Raw genomic sequence first — 21,512 nt, 5'->3', positions numbered from 1 at the left:
TTTTGTTCGCCACAGTTTTTCAGAGGAATTTATGTCTTTTTAAATCATTTTCAGTGTAACCTGGACTCTTTTTGTAAGATAAATCAATGAAATGATTTTTTATGTGGAATGCTACCAAGCAGGACCCAAATCCTTCCTGCTGGAGGGTTTCCTAGCTCGCGTCCTGCGCCGTCTTTACTTTTGAGGCTAATTACATGTACGTAATCTAAATTTTAACAACAAGAGTGCCGTAGATCTAACAGGGTTTGCTCTTATGCGCTCTTTCCCCAAGCTGAAGGCTGAGTAATTGTGCGGGATCTGTCCCTAGGAGGTGGAAAGTAACTGCTAACAACCGCCTTCACCGCTTTCTGAATTCAGAACAGGAAATTAAAGTTAGACGTGTAGCTGAAAGTAATGTATTGTTCAGTCAGTACTCTAACTCTAGCAGGGACAGGATGCATGGTACTGGTGTGGGATCCAAATCCAAGAAACTAGTAAAAGAAATGTCTAAGAGAGGATACTTGAATACAGTTTAACAAGCTTCTTTCGTTGCAGAAGTTTAGAAAAAGAAAGGAATTACTAAGAATTAGAAATGGGAAATATAACTGCTTAGAGAATTAGACTGGATTTGAATAACTCTGGATGCTAATGCAGAAATGAAACTCATAGATCATCCTGTCTGACAGGGAATCCAGCAGTTATTTTAATGGGCGTTGAAACAAAACTGAATAAAACCAAAACAGCCGTGACATTTGATTTTGGCATCTCAGGGTTGTCACTCTCGCTCAGCAAACACGGCGCTCCGACACTGCTTCTCTTTGGCTCGCCGCTTTGAACAAAGCCCGCTGACGAGTTCAGCCAGCAGCTCTGGAGGGTTAAGATTTCTGATCGTTCATGGTGTGACGCACACTAGAGCAGCAAATGGAAAGAAGATTTTTAATGATTTTGTTTACGCTGAAACGGGTCCATCTTTTTTTTCGTTTAGAAGTGTTTTTTCCTGTGATACTTCACTCTCTGGTGTTTGGTTCACAGCTAAATGAAGCTCTTTAGGTGTGAATGAGGGAAAAAGACCACAGTAGTTCTTATTACGATGCATATAAGTCGGGCAGCTGTAATATATCATGCATTCCACGGCACTACTTGAGGTAGAGTTCAGGGGTAGTCCATGCCAAGTTACCCCAAACCTGTTTGCACGCAATACTCTGCAGATTCCTGACAGCCCTGCAAAAATGTTTGCTGTTCAGATTCTAAGGTTAATTCATTTCCTCTCTGCAAATACTGGACTCACATTTAATAAATGGACTTAGTTTACGCCGTGACTTCATAGTCCGGTTGACGCTTCTACACTACACTTCATACATACAGCACTTCTTTATGCGCAGGAGTTCTTTCAGCAACACACAATCCAAAGATGACTGTGGCAGCCCTTTCTCCATTCCTGACATCCTGCTGCTCTTATGTTTCTCGCCTTCATCTCGTGATTGAAAGCAGAAGTTTGTGGTGGGGATCATTTGTGTGAAAATGACCCGATGATTCCCTGTGTTCAGAAAAGAACGAAGCAGAGGAGCAAGAAGCCAAACAGGAGATTAAGAGGAGGCTCACCAGAAAGGTACTTCAAACACACTCGCAGAATGGAAAACAGAAAGACCACACAGTCTGTATTTATCTGCCAAATCTGCTCCACCTTATGGGTCATGCAAGGTAACAAAAGACAATGGGTGCAGAAATTGGTCCACCTAGTGGACAATGTGGGTGCTTTAAAAAAAAAATCCTTTAATGTCACTCAATGATTTCAGAATGTGTCTCTGTGTATTTGTGAAGCTGAGTGTGAGGCCGACAGTGGCAGAGCTGGTGGCTCGAAGGATCCTTCGGTTTAACGAGTACGTGGAGGTAACGGATGCCAAGGATTACGATCGGCGGGCCGACAAACCGTGGACTCGCCTGACTCCCGCTGACAAGGTACTGCTAGTAACAAACAGTCGCCCAACAGTATAATCACTCACTCACCAAACAATCCTGCTTATCCTTTTTGCCTTCCTATTTTCAAATCAAAGTCATTTTTTAAAAAAAAGTGACCTTGGTGATATTTTTTTCATTAGAAGAACCATTTTTCACTTGAATGCTTTTAATTAATAAATTTAATCTTAATTACTGCATTTTGACCTCGCTTGAAACCCAAGTAAAGCTGCAGATAAATTATGTGTCAGTCAGTTATGGATTTAGGTTTGGTGACATTAAGTAAAATAAAATGATCTAGTTGCAAAAATTCAATGTCCTGCTTTGATTTTTGCATGCATTTTTTATTTTTAATTTAGAAACCCAGCTGTAAAACATCACAATCTTTATGTAAAACACCATAATCCTTATATTAAACTGTTTCTGTTTTTAACCAGAAGTAAAACTAGGAAATGCACAACTTCATTCAAATCTACTGCCCTCTGCTGTTCATTTTTTTAACTACACCCCAAATCACTGTTTAATTAAACATTGATCAGAGAACAAACATATTTGTTTTAAGAGGCATTCCATTTCTGATCATTTATTTGTAAGTGACTGTCTTTTTTTTTTGTTAAATAAATGTTTTTGTAACATGTCTCTTAAAAATCTTTGCATATTTGTAGCTGAACTTATTGTTTTTCTTTCAATAACAGCAAAGAAATCTACTTGGGAACTGTATATTTAGTGTTTTATATTACTTACTAATACGATTCTGCCTTTCTACTGCCAAAATCCTTGTCAGCTCACCTAAAAACCAAGTTTCTGCAGAACATTAAGTCAAGTCTCTAAATGGATTTTCAAAACAAAAAGAAGGTTTTTAGCTTTAAATAGCTTTTAAGAGATCTAATATCACTAAATTAGCTTTTTACTTGGAGAAAAATCTTGTATTTAGATGCATCTGTCACATACCTGTTTGAGGAAAAATATCAGAACATTTAGAGTTTATTACATGGAAGTATTGCTTTTAGCAGGTTACTGCAGGTCTATTGAATGAATTCCTGGTTGGAAATTAGTGAGTAGGATTGCTGCACAGGAAGAAACAAATTGGAAAAAGGAAAATTCTACTAAAGCTTCCATGGAAGGAGTTTAAGGCAAGACTTCAGCCGGGGAAGATTTGTTTCAGTGTTGTAATGTCTTATTAATTTAGAGATGCTCAGTTTGGCACTTGTAAGCATGCAGCAAATGGGTTTTTGATGCTAAAAACTTATTTGACACCTTTAGGAATAAAATAAGTATTTATACATTACCTTTAACCATTCCTGAAGAGACCTTAAAAACTGCTTTATTTTTGCTTCAATTTTGTTTCCATTAATTGAAAAACTGAGTTATTTTTATCTGTAAAGACTTGTGGCTTTTATCTATCATTCACCCCAGAATTGTTATGGATCTGCACATGTTTGAGGCCAGTGTATTGTGAAAAATAAAACTCACCAGAATGTTGTGTAACGATTGTTGGTTCTCATCACTACATTTGTGTTTGTTCTGCTTCTTCTCCTCAGGCTGCTATCCGTAAGGAACTGAATGAGTTTAAGAGCCGAGAGATGGAGGTTCACCAAGACAGCAAACAGTTTACCAGGTACCCCAGCAGTCCTTATCCCGCAGCGTTTTTGCCGCCTCTGCAGCTTCGTCAGTAGTTTATCGCAGTAAATCCTGCTGCTTATTAACTCTCCCTGATCAATATTTATGTCATTCTGACCCGCTAAAGCTTATTACTCAGGAAAGTGGTGATTTACACCTGGGTGGGCGAGTTCATGAGCCTCAGGCGGTGACTGCTGAAGAAGAGCAGGCTCCCTCAAATGCTATTAAATCTGTTTGCTGTGTTTGTGCCCAGTGGCAGGACTGCAAGGACACCAACAGCCTTAGATAGAAAGCCCTGTGCTGCATAGATCTGACTTGTAATCTAGCATTTCTTTAGAAAAATAAAGACGCAAGCACACAGAGAAGGACGACTCTTCTTCTTGTCAGCTTTGACCTGGAAGGGAGCTCAAGAATTGTGGGATAAGGAAAAATACTGACATTTTTTTAAACTAAAGTATCTCAAATATTTCATAATTTAAAAAAGAAATGTAAAATTAAATATTGTTTGAAAAAAGCTTTTTAGGAAAGCAGAACTTTATGTTAGAGTTCATTTTACAAAGTGGGGAATTTTGTAAAAAAAAAAAAAAAGAGAGAGAGAGAGATTTCAAATAAATATAAAAAAATCAAGCATCTAAAAAATACATTATCAAAAGAGAGCTTTTATTGGGATTTTTTGAAAATGAAATGTGTTGCCGCTTAACTTTGATTCAAGAAACCAGTTCTAAAGTACCAGAAACGGTCGACATGGAGCAGCTGGAGAACATTTCAGTCACTTAGCCGACACTTTACATCAGCAAAAACGAATCCCATTTCTACACAGATGTAGAAGGAAACCCCCTCTGTGCTGCAGGAGTGTCGAGGGATAAAGGTTCTATCTTTTATAGTAAATTTTTCTTTATTTTTGTCAAAAAACATTTTTCCACGCTTACATTTTTTTTTTCTACACACCTTTTTTGTGTGTCTGAGAGCGTCCTTCATGTTAGCAGGTGGAATGCAAGTCCTAAACAGGAAAGGTTCCTGGACGTCTGGAATCGTTTCACTTGGACTCGTAACACTGATCCGTCTTCTCGGAAATGTTTTGCAACCTATAAGAGATTTTTGACCAACTTTCATTGCATCGTTTTTTTCACATCTCCAGTTATTTTTAATTTTTTAATTTGACGCGTGATTAAGTTAGGCTGTTGTTGCCTCCTCAGATCCTCCCACCGTCTGATGCTAAATATTAAGATTTAGTTCACACCAAATCAGCAAAAACCTTTAAAAAATACATCTATAAAACTGCAAATTTTCAACCACATGGCTCAGATTAACAGTTAAGTGTAAAGATAGTCACCATCTCGAAGAGAAAACACGATTAGCTTACAGTTTGTTTACTTTATATGTATTTATTTCTATAAATTTGCCCTTTTCTTGTTTTTCAGGTTCCACCGACCTTGATTTGCCATCACAAGCTCGGCTCCTGACAGCCCACCTTCTCTCCAGACTCTTTCCCTCCATTTGTTTTGGAATCCAGTCTCTCTCTCTTTCACACGAAACTCTGGTTTGACTTAGCAGGGAGAGCTCCGATCCAGCTGGATTGGTTCATACGGACTCCCCATCTGAGGTTAAACACAGAACCGACCCCACCGTCCAGTCAGCTTTTCCTGCTACGGCCTTTCAAGTTGCCTTCTGTGACGAGGTTTCTTTGTCTGGGATTCTACCTATTTATGTCTGTAATGACAGCTACAAATGTGTCTTAAGGCCACGGCGCTTTAAAGGCACCAATTAAACGTTTGCACATATCTGTAGTGACAACAGCGGTGTGTATTTTTGCCCTTTAGAAGCCTATTTATTGTAGAGTGTCAAATTGTTTTTTGTCACAGAGAGCAGAAACAAGCACAGTGTCTTTTATAACACAGAATTTGGCTGAAGTGTGCTGTGAAGTCTTTGTGTGTTTCCTTTGAGACAGATGCCCATAAATGGGCGTGCTCCTCAAACAGGAAACAGTTGAATCCCAAACACTGCTGATTGTCGGACCATTTTAAATGACACTGCCACTAGAGGGCGCTGTATCAAAAGAATTGAGAAATGTAACAGGTGTTGTATTATAAAGAAGCCTTAGATGGCGGAGGTTTATAAAGTAAAATGTTTTTGTGTTCTTTTATCTTCTGAAAAAGTGCTGGATCTCATATTTTGAGGGTTTATTTCTCTGCGGTTTGGCAGAATCTTCACTAAGTGGACACGATGCCAAAGAAGAAAACGGGAAGTACTTTTTTGTTTTGAAGAAAAGCTTCATTTAGTTGGAGAAATTGAAGGAAAGGTGTTATTAAACTGAATATTCATCTCCTCCAGCACAGAGACGTTGGTCTGTTATCAACCCCAGCACTGTTTGTCAAGCACACAGAGATGAATTCAATCTCAACCTTTTCCAGTTTCAACAATCAAGCTTTTATTTTTTTACTCTCAATATTTACCCTTTTAAAGTCTTCAGTACTTTTAATTGAGGCTTTAAGGGCACCAAGTATGACTTTATTTCCCTTTTAAATGTACAATTACATTAAAATTAAGCAAGTAAGAATCCATTAAGGCCCTTTAATTCCTGTGAAAATTGAATGGCTCAAACATTAGGATGCATAATCATGCACTTTGTCCATGGAGAAATCCAAACTGTTTCTTTACATGGGAGTTCTCACTATTTGCCAGGGCTTGGTGTTAATTTATCCAGGTTCCTGTAAGCATCAGTGATCTCACCACAGCACTTGTTAAATAGTAGAAGAAGCGAAAGAATTGGTTATTCCTGCTGCTTTGCCAGAGTTGAAGGAAATGATGTACAGGAAACAAGCCAACAGTATTCATTCATGTCTGTGCTGTTGTATTTTATTTTTTTGTACAGTGTATATCAAGCATGTTCATACAATGAAGTCCATGTAGCTGAAGATATGATCAATTATAAAACTGCTGTGAATGTTTGGAGCTTTATTTTGTCGACCTGTTTGCATCTGTCAGGCCAGCTTCAGTGTTTCTTCTTCAAGAATTGAAAAATTGATTAGAAAGTAACATTTGGTTTGTATAAATGACATATTACATAACTGCACATTGAAACTCCAAACCTAAATCTGAAAAAAAGGAGGGTGGAATAAGCTAATAGTTATTTAGTCATGTATGAAAGCATCAAGACCTTCATATAGATTTATTGCTAAGCATTACTGTCGCCTTCCAAGGACTTCTATTAAAGGCTACCATTTAATTTCATTTTTTCGCATAAAGAGTGTGCCTCAATCCTCATTGAGGCATTATTGTTGAACTGGAATGTCAAGGGACGATTCATTGTTTTGTCAGATGCCACTATTTACCAAAAAGAATTGAGTTTGTTTGCCATAGTAATACTCCTTGAGGTTTTTTTTTTGTTGTTCACTCCCTAGAAGAAAAATGTGGAGCTAAAGACTGCAAATGTTATATAGATGTAATGTTTGTGTGTTGCAGTAGAAAATCCTTGGAATCTTTTGGGGCTTTTCCAAGAAATTGTCGATCTGGATTACTGTGTAATGAGTCAGAGAGGAATTCTGGACGCCCTGTGCAAATTGAGATAAAAAGCTCTTTTGCTGAAGGAGCTGGCTGTTGACTGCTGCCCCTAACCAGACTCAGAAAGGCCGGCCGTCTGGTGAGAGAGAGACAGAAACTGGAACATCTAATATCTGCATCATGAAAGACGGAGAGCCCACTCCCAGCTGTCAGATATGCTCACCTAAAATCTAAGCTTTATCAAGAAGACAGACTGACGAAGGAAAATTAGTTTCACAAAAATTGAGCCTGATAGTCAAAGGCTCTGCCTTTGGTTCCATGCTCCAATTTCAGGAAAAAAGACAGCATTAAAACAAAATGGTTTGATTATGAAAATAGCTACCTTTGAGAGTTTAAGCTTTTCCATTCAAATCTTTGATTAACAAAAATTAATTTCATCAAACTTTATGACAGGCAAAGCAGAAAAGCTCAGAGTGGAGCGATTGAATTTCCTCTAGCAATTTTCTTCTGGATAGCTGCTGCATTTGGGATCAGCTGGATGTTTCTGTAGCAGTTCCAAAACAGCCTGATAGTAGAAATAAAAGCAAGTTAAGAAAGAACAACCTCAAACTAGTTTCTTTGCATCTGTGTACTACAGGATGTCCCACATTTGTTAAATATTGCAGATGTGAGAAACTGCACTTGATTTAAACCCAAACCCTCATAAAAGTCAAATTACTCTTGAACTATTAAGAAAATGCGTGGCCTCATTTCTGGAGCAAGCCTCTAGCTTATTTGCTTTTCAAAGATCAAAGTAAATAAACTTTCCTCTTAAAAATCAAGATTTCTGGAAAAATCTTTGGAGTACAATTTTTGGAGGAAGCTGGTGTCAGTGCAGAAATCTATTATGTTGTTGGAAATTTTCCCCAGCCAGTAGTGGCTCTAGGGCAAAACTGAATCATAAGAAATTATAAAGGAAAATTTGTCTTTCTTTCTTTTTTGCAAGAAAAACAACCTTATCTAGAAAGTTTTTCAATAGTAAAATAGTCTTAGTTTAAGGAAATATGTCTTGGCTACTACAATATATTTCTTAAAACAAGAATTCTTGGCAAGAACATTTTTCTTACCCCAATGGCAATTTTTCTGGTTATTTAAAGAAAATCTGCTAATGGGGTAAAAATGTTGGACTTATTTCTAAGGGGCCTGTTTTTGCAGTAATGTCTACTGCTGTTCACTCACTGTTTTATCAGGTCGCCTCAGCAAGAAACTAAAGAAACTCCAAGATCCAAAGGTCAAGTGATTCATGTGACTGTTTGGTCTGCAAACTCACCTCAGCTGAATCCCATAGAGAACCTATTAAGAGCAAGATATTAGATCCAGCAACACAGACTGATTGCCTCTATGCTCAGGTGCACTATTGCAGTAAGTGCTTATCAGAAATCCAGCATTCTTAATTCATTTCAAGGATACGTTTACCGGTGAATGTCTGAGAGTTTATTGTAGCTATACATCATATTGATTTGAAGGGATACAGCAATCTGTGCAAAATAGACTTAAAGTCCAACTCCAATCATCGTTCGATCTATTGTAAAAGTGTTTCCAGTAGTTTTTTCTTAATTATGGTTTTCAGGAAAAATCGACAACCCTGTGTTGTTTTCTAGGACATAGATTCTGCAGAACGGCTGGAGTTCATCAGAAATTTGCCTCTGAGTTAGCACGGAGGGAGCCTGCCCTCGTTTCCCATCAATCCTCTTTTTTTAACTCTCTCTCAACAACCCCAAGCTAACGTTAGCTGTGGAACTAAAATGACGAGCAATATTGGAGCCATCCAGCCGTCCAGTTTTGAGTCGGATGCCAGCTCGGACGAGGAAGACAAAGACGTACGGCACATGGATCCTTTTGTCTGCAAGTGGATGCATCAGAATGGAGCGGAGTATAGGACCTTTGTGGAAACTATACTGTATTTTTCAAACTTCTTTTTTTTTCTGGTCACAACTTGAATAAAGAAATACTCAGAAATGCAGGTTTAACTGGAATTTTCTTTACAAATGTCCTTCACCATGGAAAAATATGATACAAGAACTTGTTAAAAATACCAAGATTTTCATTGGAGTGGGCCATTAAGATTTTAGATTTTGAACTAAATGAATGAAATAGATAAACTTTTTGGTGATTTTTTTTTTCCCCATTTGCTGACATGAGCTTGAACTATGGACTTCAACAGACTGCAAGCTTTCAGGATTTCGAAGAGGATGTGAATTTAATGGAGTTGGCCTTGAAAGGGGCAAGAAAATGGCAGCTAAAAAAAAAACAATCAAAGAGGGTCTAAAAGGGGACGGCAGTGAAGCGAAGGCAGGACATGGAAGGTAGTCAAAAACATGAATCATCAAAGATCCTCACTGGATTCCTGCATAATAACTTTGCAAACCTATCTTCTGACAGCCAAAGTTTTAAATTGAAAGCTATGAAACGCAGGACGAAAGACGACATCAAGATAACTATAAAAAAAAAAGATGGGACTCATATTTCAAAGCTGCCCCTCAGGGGTTTGGTAGTCCCAAACCTCATCCACACCTTTCATGTGGGAGAAAAAAGCTTGACCTTCATATCTTTGTAATGAATTACATCATTGGTGGAGTCCACAGTTTCCAATCTGAACTCAAAAGCTTAAACCTGAAAGAAATTTGATCAAAATCAATTACCTCGGAAAGAGATATGTGCCATGATCGTTGTATTACACACAAAGTGTAATAAAGTTTCTTTTACAGGAAAGTAGGGCAGTTTTGACCTGGTTAAATTGCCTGCAGGTTTCAGCTGTAATGAAAACCCACTACTCAACTGGAAAGAAGATGGTGTTTAGTCATCATTTTTAAGCTCCCTGAGGTTGCATGAGTGGCTGTTGGAGTTCGTCTTTTTTCTTTATCCTGGCTCTAATACTCATTATACATTCACCCCGCTATCACATATAAGTCCCACTGCTACCACGAATTTATTGAAAGCTTGTAGCTGTAACAATCAAAAGACGAAAAACAAGAATACTCTTTAATTTTGCATAATTTAAACGTGAAAAATTGTTAAGACGTGGGGAAGAGAAAAGTGAGGCAAACCGGGGAGAGAGAAAAAAAAACACAGCACATTCTAATGAGGAACGTTTAAGGAAGATCATTATGCAGAGCTGTTGTGTAATCAAAGGATAAAACAGATGTGCTGCAGCAGTCTAACAAGGAGCTTACATCAAGGCCAAGCGCCTGTTAACAGGTTCCCCCAACTGTGTCGGGCACAAGGGCAAACATGTGTCGCTGCCGGGGTAATCAGAGCGCTAAAGTGTTAAGGATGTGAATCTGCTGCCACTGTAGGCTGTGAAGATGCTGCAGGGTCTTGAATGGTCGAAAGGGTAAAGGGAAAATGTGCAGTTGTGGGGGATTAAATTGATTCTCTGGCTGATGAGCTACTCCGTCTGTATTTACTGACTACAATAGATCACCTTCACCGGCTGAGGAAAGTTAATTCGGTTCAAATGGAGCTCCACTGTAGAAGGCAGACCTGACAGGAATGCAGGAAGAGCTGAATGCAGTGAAAAGGAGTAAAAGTGTTGTTTGGTTTATCTCATTTATAATATTTATATGAAGTGTTTGATCAATCTTGCTTTGATAAAGATTTGTTGATCTATATGTTCCAGATCACTTTGTTTAACTTTCATCTTCTTAAACACTTTACCTCGTGTTTTTTTTTTATTTGTATTATTGTCAGGTTGTATTTCCAGAATTTAGATTTTACTACCAATTGATTCAGTCTTCATTAATGATATAGTTTTTGTGATCATAATCTACTTTGTGAAAAAAAAGTTATATTACACCATTTCTAACAATATAAACATATTATTTCTTCCCTAAATTATACTGCAAACAGTTTAAATATTCAATACAAATTCAAACTTTATTTATGAATCACTTTTTATTCAGCAGCAACACAAGTGCTTTACAGCTTTAAATGAATAAATTAAAACACACTGCACGGTGGCGCAGTGGTTAGCGCTCTTGCCTCACAGCAAGAAGGCCCCTGGTTCAAATACATCAATGGGGGGCCTTTCTGTGTGGAGTTTGCATGTTCTCCCCGTGCATGTGTGGGTTTTCACCGGGATCTCCGGCTTCCTCCCACTGTCCAAAAATATGCTTCATAGGTTAATTGGCAACTCTAAATTGTCCATAGGTGTGAGTGTGAGAGTGCATGGGTGTGTGACTGTGGACGTTCTACCCTGCGACAGACTGGCGACCTGTCCAGGGCATCCCCCCTGCCTACGCCCAAGTAGCCGGGATAGGCTCCGGCAGCCCCATGACCATGAAAGGGACAAAGCGGTACAGAAAATGAATGAATAAAACACTTATCAATCCATTTTCTTAACCCTCTACATCTCTTTCGGGGTCACAAGCCTGTCCCGGCCACTGAAGGGCAAAGGCAGATGCACCCTGGGCAAGTCGCCACTATTATTCCAGGAAACAAAACTACTCCCACACTCTCACACATGCACACTTGGGGATATTGTGGCCAATATGTTCGCCTATGAGGCATGTTTCTAGACTGTGGGTGGAAGCCAGAGAAAACCTTCACATGCATGAGGAGAACATGCATTTTCTCATCATCAGAACACAGCAGATTCATAAATAGTCTTCGTAAAATGTTTATATTTATTGGGTTTTTACTTTGGAAAATTGGTTTTGTCCTAATCGGTGTTAAAGCAGAAGTAGTTCGCCTCCAGACCAGGTGGTGGCGGTAATGTGCCATTCTGTTTTCTTGTTAAGTGCGATATGAACAACGACCGAAAGAGAAAAGTAGTGAGCATTGGTGTCAGAATTATTTTAAAATCATGGGAACTATATAGTACAGCACTATATAGGGTTTTTGTAGTTTGGGAATTCGGACACAGCCGCAGACTCGTCTCTGGCTCTTCTCTGGCTCGTCTGTGCTCTCAGCCGTCCGCCAACTCCATCTGGATGAAGCCCATCTGCTGGACTATTTAAGTATGTAGTGGTAGAGTTAGATGAGCGAATTCTTCTTTAGTCCTGATACATCACCTGTCCATCCTGGGAGAGGATCCCTCCTTCATGTGGATATCCCTAAGGTTTTTTCCTTCCGTCTTTTGTTTTTCTTCTTCCTTTTTTTAGGTGTTTTTTCCCCACCGAAAAAGGAGGATTTAAGGGGCAGGGATACCCCGAGTTTAGCTTAGTCTGTTTAGTTTACTTTAGCATTCAGCTGTTATATTTTATCACTGATGTTATGTTTTGTACAATTAGTGAAGCCCATTGAGACACTTGAATTAAAAACATATAATGTGGCTGAGATAATCTCTGATTTTGCAAGTAAAAGTAGTAGACCAACTTCTGTGAGATTCTGTCAACAGAGTTAAAATAGTTTCACTTTTATAGCTGTTAAGATTCTTTTTTTTTTGGTTGATTTGTTTACTGCAAACTCATGACAGTTTGCATATTTTGCCAACAAACCCAATTTTTAGTGCTGCCCAGTAAAGCAGCAGAACATGCATTATTTATAAACTTTAGTGATGTTCTTCCTTTAAAATGGAGCTTCTTTTAAAAAAAAAAAAGGAACGAGGTTGTTCTGTTTCTTATTCTGTGTCATAAATAGCATGAAAGAAATTATAAAATATTGGAATCACTGAAAAATATTGTAACTTTACTTGATTTATGTAGCACATTTAGTAATACTGACGAAGCAGGGTTTTTTGCACACGTGAATACATGGCCACTGGTCACATACTGACATCTGAAAACCATCAGACCATTCCTGTCTAATGTAAAACTTTAATGTAAAAATTTAAAAAAACATTCAACCTCCTGAGAACCGAGGAAAAAAAGTGTCTTACAATTCCTGTTTTTATGTGATTTCCTATCTATTTAGGCCTAGAACACCTAACAATTTTAATTTTTTTAAAAATATTTTTTATTGTAGATAGAAGACAACAGGATGATATTTCTGTGAAAATAGAGATCAATTTGGAAAATCAGAAAAAAGGAGCAGATTAAATCTTTAGAGTGATATTCACCCAAAAAACATTAGATGATCCTCGAAAATATTGTTATCGATGTACTGTGAAAAGTACGAGATTGGACTCCAGTATTCACAAACTTTGGGGTCATCTTGAGCGGGGCGCCCTGCTAGCACAGGTGTAAACCTGTGATGATGTACGTTTAAAAAACACAAAAAAAATCAAGTTAATAAAAAAAGCAGTTTTTTTTTTTTCCATTTAAACATAGTACAAACACTACAATGTTCTAACATGGTCATAAAATGTAAGACATTAGCCTGAAACTAAATAAAACATGCAAGTTAGTCCTGGTCCACAGAGCACGAAGACTTTGCTGCACCTTCTCTGACTCATCAGATTCTCCTGAATTATCATCTTCTTCATCTTCATCATCACCTATCACAGACTGAATCTCACCCTCCTCATCCTTTTCATCATCCGAAAGCTCCAAATATGAATCAACCTTCGACTATCTGGTACAGAATCCTCTCAGCTTCACTTCTTTCACCTAAAAATAATGTGTAGCCATTAAATAGATTAAAATGGTCCTGGTGTCCACTACAGTTGACATTCATTAAATGCCTGCTGTTTTAAAACCGAAAACCTGAAACTGTTTTCAGATCTAAAAATATTGTTCCTAACCTGTTTATGACCAAGAATATATATAATTATCATTGTAAAAAAAAAAAAAAAAAGGAATAGATACAGAATATTTGACTTGCCTTTCACCTTTCCATAAAATGAGGTTTTATATGTCGTTCACTTTGGTGTCCACCTTTACCATCGCGTTAGGAATAAAAAGTCGGAACAAAAAAAACACCGTCTCGGTTTCTCACCGGTTTGTTAAGTCGAAGGCAAACCGGAAGCCAGCTTCTGCTCGTCGCGGTGTGTTCGGACGGACGCAGTTTTTATCATCTTTTTCAAGCTTCACCTGTTTTTCAAACCCGCGCTTTTCAAGTAAGTTGACCTTTTATATGTATATCATCGATGGCCACATGGAAGTTGCACCGCTGGCTACGAGAGAAACTAAAGTTCAGGAGTTTAAATAGGTTATTAGCCGAGACCCAGGCTAATGATATAGGATCAAGCTAACAAAGTAAAATGTAACTTTGTTTTAAAGGGATAGTCGTGCTTTCAAAAACGGTCATATACCATAAATGGTAAATATCTGCAATAAAGTATGACACGATTTTATTTAATTTCTGGTAGTTGTGCATTATATTGATTTTCCTCATGGGAAAATTATCCATTGACTCTCCGAGGAGTCCTTTCCTTAAGACCAGAATTTCTAGCAGTTTAGCTAGGCTAAAAGGTTCAAATCTGCATAGCTGTGAGAAATCCGTCGTTTTCCTGTAATTCTAACAAATCAGTCATGCCTTTGTTTTTAATTTGTCACACTAATTCAAAACTTGTTTCATGTTATTGAAAGGGATGATAATCTAAGAAATACAGAATTTGTTGGTGTGCAAACAACAAAACAAAGCTTTTGTATTTCATTATGTCAAAGTAAACTGCATATGATCTGGAGAAAAGGGACGTAAGAAACATAAGGGGAAAAGTCTGTATTAGACATTCAACTCTACGGTTTATTAATATTTTTGTTTTTACTGAATATTTTATTTTGATGTTTATACACACCACTGCAAAGTATAGTAATTTAATAATTATTCTACTTCTACACTAGTTTAATAATAGACTGGTGAATGGGTATGTGTTCAATGTGTCCTATAAGATTTTTGTGGGGATGCTGGGTAAGTAAAGGATAATAGCTGACAAGGTGTCTTGACAGTTTAAGCTTCCTTGTCGTCCGTTAAAAGACGGATAATGACCTTTGAGGTGTCCATTATCAGAAATTATACCATGGTACGGGTGAATACTCAATTCTGATTGGCTGCTGAGTGTGCATTAAAAAAGTGATAACCGCACGTCTAAAAAAAGAAGTTCCAGTTACATTGCTTAGATGTTCTGTGTCACTGCGCCGGCTTTTTTAAAACAGACATTTGTTTCATCATCTGGATAAAAACAAGCGGTGAGCGGTGAACCTTCATTCTGAACTGATGCTTTAATTTAACATACACCATCATGACGATCAGCTTATTTATGGCTTTTACTGCTGCAGTGGAGGTCGGTGCCAGCTCAGCGTGTTGTCATGTTACGGTAACGTGACAACACGCCACACCATGTTGCAAAAAGTCCGCTTTTTTTGAAAAAAGCAACGTAAACCGAAAAAATAACAAGAATAAATGACTAAAAACTGATTGAAAATGTATTTGTTTTGTAAGTGACCATGGTAAAAGCAGGATAATCAACGCACTAATAATCAACGGAAGCATCGGGCAGTTTGGGTTTCCACGGCGTGCGTTAATTTCTGGCAACGTATACTTTGTTGGTGACTATCCCTTACTTAATCCCCACTCAGCAGCCAATCAGAATGGAGCATTCACCTGGACCATGGTATAACTGACATTCATTGATATATTTGAAGTTTAGCAGTTGGATGTGGTAATCTTTACTTTCAGATGCTCCCCACTCATTGGAGAGACACATAATAGAATTTTATAGGCTTGTGAAGTGTATTTACCATTAGCCATGTTTATAACATTTGCTTCTTAAAGGTTTAATTTATTTACATGTACCACCATATAATATAAAAAAGGCATTATTTTGAGTTTTTTTTTCCTTCAAATTATTTTGTTTTTATCTTTGAATTGTAATTTTCCTCACAAATGTCACAAGAATAACTAAAACCTTCTTGTTTATGAGTTTATCTGACTGGATCGTCTGTTTGCTGAAGCACAATTCAAATCTCTGATTTACTTTCTTTCTCCCAGAGCCTGTTGACTGATCTCAGAGAGAATGACTGACCGATACAATATCCACAGTCAGCTGGAGCATCTCCAGTCCAAGTACATCGGAACAGGGCATGCTGACACTACCAAATGGGAATGGCTGGTGAACCAGCACCGTGACTCTTATTGCTCCTACATGGGTCATTTTGACCTGCTCAACTACTTTTCCATCGCTGAAAATGAAAGCAAAGCTCGTGTTCGCTTCAACTTGATGGAGAAGATGCTTCAGCCATGTGGACCACCTGCAGACAAACCCGATGATGCATAAAACACAGCCCAACCAACTGCTGCAGCTTTTTTTCCCTCTTACCTTTTCTTTTTTTCAGTTTTGGACGGTTGTTTGTTTCTAACCTTGAGGTCAGAGCAGCCAGTAAAATCTGGTATTCATGTGTTCACTGAAGCTATTCTCACTTGTTTGATCGGTGAATACATTAACTGTAGTGCTTTCAGGAAACGAATGAGAATGACGACACCTGAACTTATCCATTTCAGAAAATGTTAAAAATGTCCAATATGTGCACAATGTTGAACTGTTGTATTTCTAATGAAAACATTATTTTTCCTTTGGTTAAGCTCTTTCACTGATCATTTTATTCTGGAAATATGTCAGTTTTCTAAAACGCATTTAAAAAAGTGAGAACGTTTAAATGAATAAATCATCCAAACAAGACGTTTTATTGTAAAAAGAAAAAGACCAAAGTCATCCTTAGGACTTTGTTGAAGGAGCAGCAATGGCTATAGCAGTGGTTTTGTTTTTGCTTAAAATATATGATTTTGTTTTTTACTTTTTACAAATGCCTTCAAAAATAATGCATCTTTAGATTGAATATTTGCCAATTGTGTTTACCTATAATAAACGTCTTAGTTACAAGTACTGTTTTGTTGTGCAGGCTTTAGTCAGACACAAATTTTAATTTTTTTTTGCCCATCAAAATATATATGATAAAAGGATCTTTCTGTCTCTTGATAAAGGTAGAGATTTCAGTTTGAGCTTTTATTCTGCAGCTTTTGTCTGAAAATGACCGCCTCCATCACAGCCATTCAGGCAGGAAGCCAGTTAGCCGCGTGTGAATTGTGTTCTCCACTGCGTTGGCTCGTGATTTGTTTGTCCTTACAGATTTAACAGTGTCGTCCACCTCCACAATCACTTGCAGTTTGCACTCGACTGCTCGCCTGCACAGACTTGTCGTTATCTGTGCATAACGCCGTTTGGTCTCTCACCATCTTATTTTGAAGAGAGGCTTGACTGCTCGTTCTACAAGCTACAGCAGGTTTCGTAGTTTTCCTTTGGACCTGTAAGTGTCCCTGCAATTTTTTGGAGTGCAAATTGACCTCTCAGGAGATGCAGCTCCTAGCAGACATCAGCTACTACGTAGGTGTCGTTCGCCACCATCCATGACGAGAATTGCCCGAGACTCATAAAAGTGAAGTAGTTGTTTTGAGCGGGGGGGATTTAGGGATTCAGAATGGAAGTGAGCGCACAAGTGAGGTACAATAAGGAGCAGCAGGGTCTGACTTGCTGACTAATGGTTATCGAAACACGCCGCTGCCCAAAGTCACTCTAAAACAGTGGGAGAAGTGATGAGTCATAGTTGGACTGACAAACACTTGCGTCTCGTGACTGGGTGTGTGCATGTGTGTTGAAGGGTTTCTTCCTAGGTAAGTCCTTGCCATCTGTCCTCACTGTGAGTAACGGGGAGAAGGTGTTGCCAAGTCATGCGTGAAGCCAGCAGGAGACCAAAGAGGCTGCCAGTCACCACATGCGCTCTTTCTGTGACACGACTCTGTCAACAAACCCAAGTGGCTCACTTGCAGTTAAAAAGGCATTTTATATCCAGTGAAGGGATGTCTAACTATGGGTTTCCAGTGATAAAAAGGGTTCATTTCTGAACCCTTTAGTCCAACAGACTCACTAATGCTTGAACCGAGCATGAGACATTCCAGATACGTGGGGGAACTATCAATGCATGCAAATACTTCTGCACCACTAGAGCACAGATTATTCATGTGCAGATAATAATGCTCATGCTTTTGCTTGAATGAACTGAGCACAACATGCTCTTCTCCGGTCATGGTTGCAGCTCAGCGCTTTGACTGAAAACTTGGAAGAGGAAAGTGTTTGACATCCTTAATTCACTAATCGGCCATTAAAAAGAGAAAAAAGTTGATTAAAGTGGCAAAATTGGATGCTTAGAAATATTTTTTATGTATTATTTGCTTTCTAGTAGGATTAGAAATAAAGACATGTAAGCAAAGCAGGAAATATATTGCAGTGGTCAAATGAGATACCATTTTGAAAAAATCAACTATATCAAAAGTAACCTTTTGGACTATCTGGGTTAAAAAAAATTTGGTGTTTGCTGATTTTTTAAATATTTTTTACACATGTAAAGGGAGGGCATATTATACATTGTTTTTGATCAGCTGTTAAGATTTTATCAAAGTGGTTTATAACAGGTTTGTTTTGATTGTCAAGTGGGTGGAGCCATCAGTGGACTCAACAAAATGCTTCCTTTACTCAGTTTGGCCTTTAAGCATCCTTTAGGGGACATGAGTGGTCATCAATTCAGTTCATATGTTTATGGATGCACATATGCCACCATTTTATGCTATCAGTTTAGGTATGCCATGGTTTTTCTTGTGTCGACATAGTATCTTGAATGGTTTGACAGTAAAAAATTTGTGTTAACTGAATGTAATCCCTCTGTTTACAGCATGGAGGCATAGTTCTTTTTCTGGAAGCCACATAGAAGTGTTATATGAACGCTTTCAACAGAGCAGCCAACAGTGTATCAGGAACCTTTCAAAGACTTACAGGTCAGTGAGGTTTCATTGGTGTGTAGGTGACTGATACTAAAAGAGCATCATTAACCCTTAATATGAAACAGATTTAATCAGAGACTCACAAAATAATAAACAACATATAAAATATTAAAAAATAAATACTGTAAAAAAAAACTGTAAAAGACTTTCACCAAAATACTTCAGGATATATTGCTTCAATTTAAAAAAGAGGTAAAAGCAAGGCACCAAAAAAGCATCTGCCTTGGCTAAATGATACAATCTGGAAACTGATGAAACAGAGAGATAAAGCAATGAAAATTTTCCTGAAAACTAAATCAACCTCCAATAGATTGCTGTTTACCTCACTAAGGAATAATGTTACTACAGAAATCAGACATTCTAAATCTAGTTTCTTTATCAATGCTATAATTAACTCAAAAGGTAATGCAAAAGAAGTCTGGACAGACATTCATAAACTTGCGGGATGCTTTACTGCAAAACGTAACATTAGTGAAATAAAATTAAAGAGGGGGTCTATCAAATGACCCTTTAAGGATTGCAAATACACATATTTTGTGACCTCGGCCATGAACTTGACACAGACATTGTCTCCTGTTACAATCCAGCCTGTTTTAATGCCTGCCTTAGTAACAGAACCAACGTTTAACCTAAGTCCAGTATCACAAGAACAAATCAGAAAAATACTTAGTGGTTTCAAAAACTCTAAAGCCGAAGATGCATTTGGCCTGAGCACATTGATTATAAAAACTCACAAAGAGTTACTTATGTCTCCTAGTACTACCATAATCAACAAATCAATAAACACAAGTACTTTTCCAGATATCTGGAAAACTTCAGTGATGACACCAATCCTTAAATCTGGAGATCCAACAGAAACAAGCAATGACAGACCGATAAGCATCTTGCCAGAGGTGTCTAAAGTGCTGGAAAAGCACTTACTTAACTTCCAGGACATGTTAACTATAGTTCTTATAACCTCCATCAAATGCAGTTTGGATTCAGAAAGCATCACTCTACTGAAACTCTAGAAACCCTAAAACTAAATTTTGACAGAGTGGGAGTTGTGGCAGGTGTGTTCCTTGACCTTAAGAAAGCTTTTGACATGGTCAACAGGGAAATCTTATTTGAAAAGTTACATCATTTTAATCTTTCACCAAGAACTCCACACTGACTTGGATCTTACCTGACACGCAGGAAACAGCAGGGCAGAGTCAATAATACAACATCCTCAAGTGGTGGATTTTGTCAAAAAAAAAAAAAAAGACAAAACAGAAGTTCAAGAGGTGACTGCATTTTTCCTTCCAGAAATAGCAGCTTTGGACAGACTGTTTTCTCCTTTGAGCTTCTCAAACCTGGAACACAATCCCAGAAAGCATTCGAGAGCCCTCCACACTGCCATCGTTCTCAAAACAATTGAGAACTTTAGGGACAATGCCAGAAAACTGTTTGCTAAACAAAAGTCAAAATAAATCATTGGGGGGTGAAAAAAGTGGTCACAGTTGTCATAGTATTCTTCTGATTTTGGCGATTTTATTGATGTACACTTTGGGGGAGCCGGTTTAGCTCGTGCTGGTTTGCAGCACTTTCCATCCGTGAAACCAGGATTCGACTCCAGGCTGCTCCCTGTTCCCTTCTCTACTTCTGTGCCGGTCTGAAGCCCGGTTGCTTTGAGAGGGTTGCGTCAGGAAGGGCATCCAGCGTAAAATATTGTCAAGTTTACCATGCGACTCATTCGCTGTGGCAACCCCTGATGGGAAAAGCCAAAAGAGAAAAAACAACCCTTTGGGCAACTATGTACTTTAAACTGTTTTTAAAGTAATCTAAGTTATGTTAATTTTATGTCATTCTATTTGATACAATTTCCTGTTACTTAGATTCAAGATTCAAAGTACTAAAGTACGTTTTTATTTTATTATCTCTTGGTGGCTGGCCATGGTCAGGACAGAGGATGGATATTAGCCTCGGCTACAATCCTGCATATTTACAGTGTCTCACTATTTGTAAAGCACTCCACACTCCACACTGTTCGTTGGATGCTTTAGCCCCTAATTAAATCAATCAAATATATTAATCAAAGTTAATCAATTTTATAATTCAGAGATCCAATAAGAGTCAAACACAAAAAGCTGTTTAATATCACAATGACTTGTTACATGAAGCTCACAGAAGTACACAACTGTTTTTGATAGACTACCAGACTTTCCCCCAGGAAGTGATGACAAATAGATTTAAAACACCAAGTGACATACAAAAGCTTCTCCTGGAGTAGCTGCCTGTCACCTAGAGGCTGAAAGCCTTTTAGCTTGAAGGTGAATGATTCCATTCTCACAGACTGATCAGATTATTTATGGATCTTCCTTTTGCCCTCTATGAGGTATCTGACCCTCAACTGCTCCCTGAGGGCCTTTACCAGGATCTGCTTCTGTATACATTTTCACTTGGAACAATACTAAAGAGAGGAATTTAAATAAAGAAATATAAAATTAGTGTTTATATAAAAATAGCTATACAACTGTGAAGGAAATTGACACAATATTTAAAGCCAGATCCATTTTTTCCCCGTTTTTTATAAGGGACTTTAGTTTCCAGGTCCAAGAAGGATAAAAAGAAAAAACCCAATGTATTCTAGAAACATCAAATGGATGACATTCTGGACAAACATAAAAAAAAAAACATAAATATGAATCTTATGGAGCATCTAAAAGCCATGCAACCCACTGTAGGGTTACAATTAAAGAGCGAGTAAACAGTGCAATGACCTTTTACAACATAAAAGTTTACTG

At 38.0% G+C, this 21,512-nt stretch overlaps 2 protein-coding genes across 2 annotated transcripts in view; both read left to right on the top strand.

Annotated features, from left to right (window-relative positions):
* phactr2 (phosphatase and actin regulator 2) overlaps positions 1 to 6,503 on the top strand; it is a 47,836-nt gene extending 41,333 nt beyond the window's left edge. The window contains exons 11-14 of the mRNA XM_020709455.3: positions 1,527 to 1,588; positions 1,801 to 1,938; positions 3,477 to 3,553; positions 4,977 to 6,503. Coding sequence (XP_020565114.1) covers positions 1,527 to 1,588; positions 1,801 to 1,938; positions 3,477 to 3,553; positions 4,977 to 4,992 — 293 coding nt within the window. The 3' untranslated portion in view covers positions 4,993 to 6,503. The remainder of the gene's footprint in view (positions 1 to 1,526; positions 1,589 to 1,800; positions 1,939 to 3,476; positions 3,554 to 4,976) is intronic.
* Positions 6,504 to 13,892: 7,389 nt separating this feature from the next.
* sf3b5 (splicing factor 3b, subunit 5) lies at positions 13,893 to 16,496 on the top strand. Its single transcript, XM_020709454.3, has 2 exons — positions 13,893 to 14,032; positions 15,907 to 16,496. Exon 2 carries the CDS (start codon positions 15,932 to 15,934, stop codon positions 16,190 to 16,192), a length of 261 nt encoding a protein of 86 aa, XP_020565113.1. The 5' UTR covers positions 13,893 to 14,032; positions 15,907 to 15,931; the 3' UTR covers positions 16,193 to 16,496.
* Positions 16,497 to 21,512: the final 5,016 nt, after the last annotated feature.

This window comes from Oryzias latipes, chromosome 15 (genome assembly GCF_053564925.1).
Source record: "Oryzias latipes strain Hd-rR chromosome 15, Olatipes_Hd-rR_3.1".
NCBI lineage: Eukaryota > Metazoa > Chordata > Actinopteri > Beloniformes > Adrianichthyidae > Oryzias > Oryzias latipes.
The sequence above is the reverse complement of the archived record's forward strand: the minus strand, read 5'-3'. Positions and strand labels throughout refer to the sequence as shown.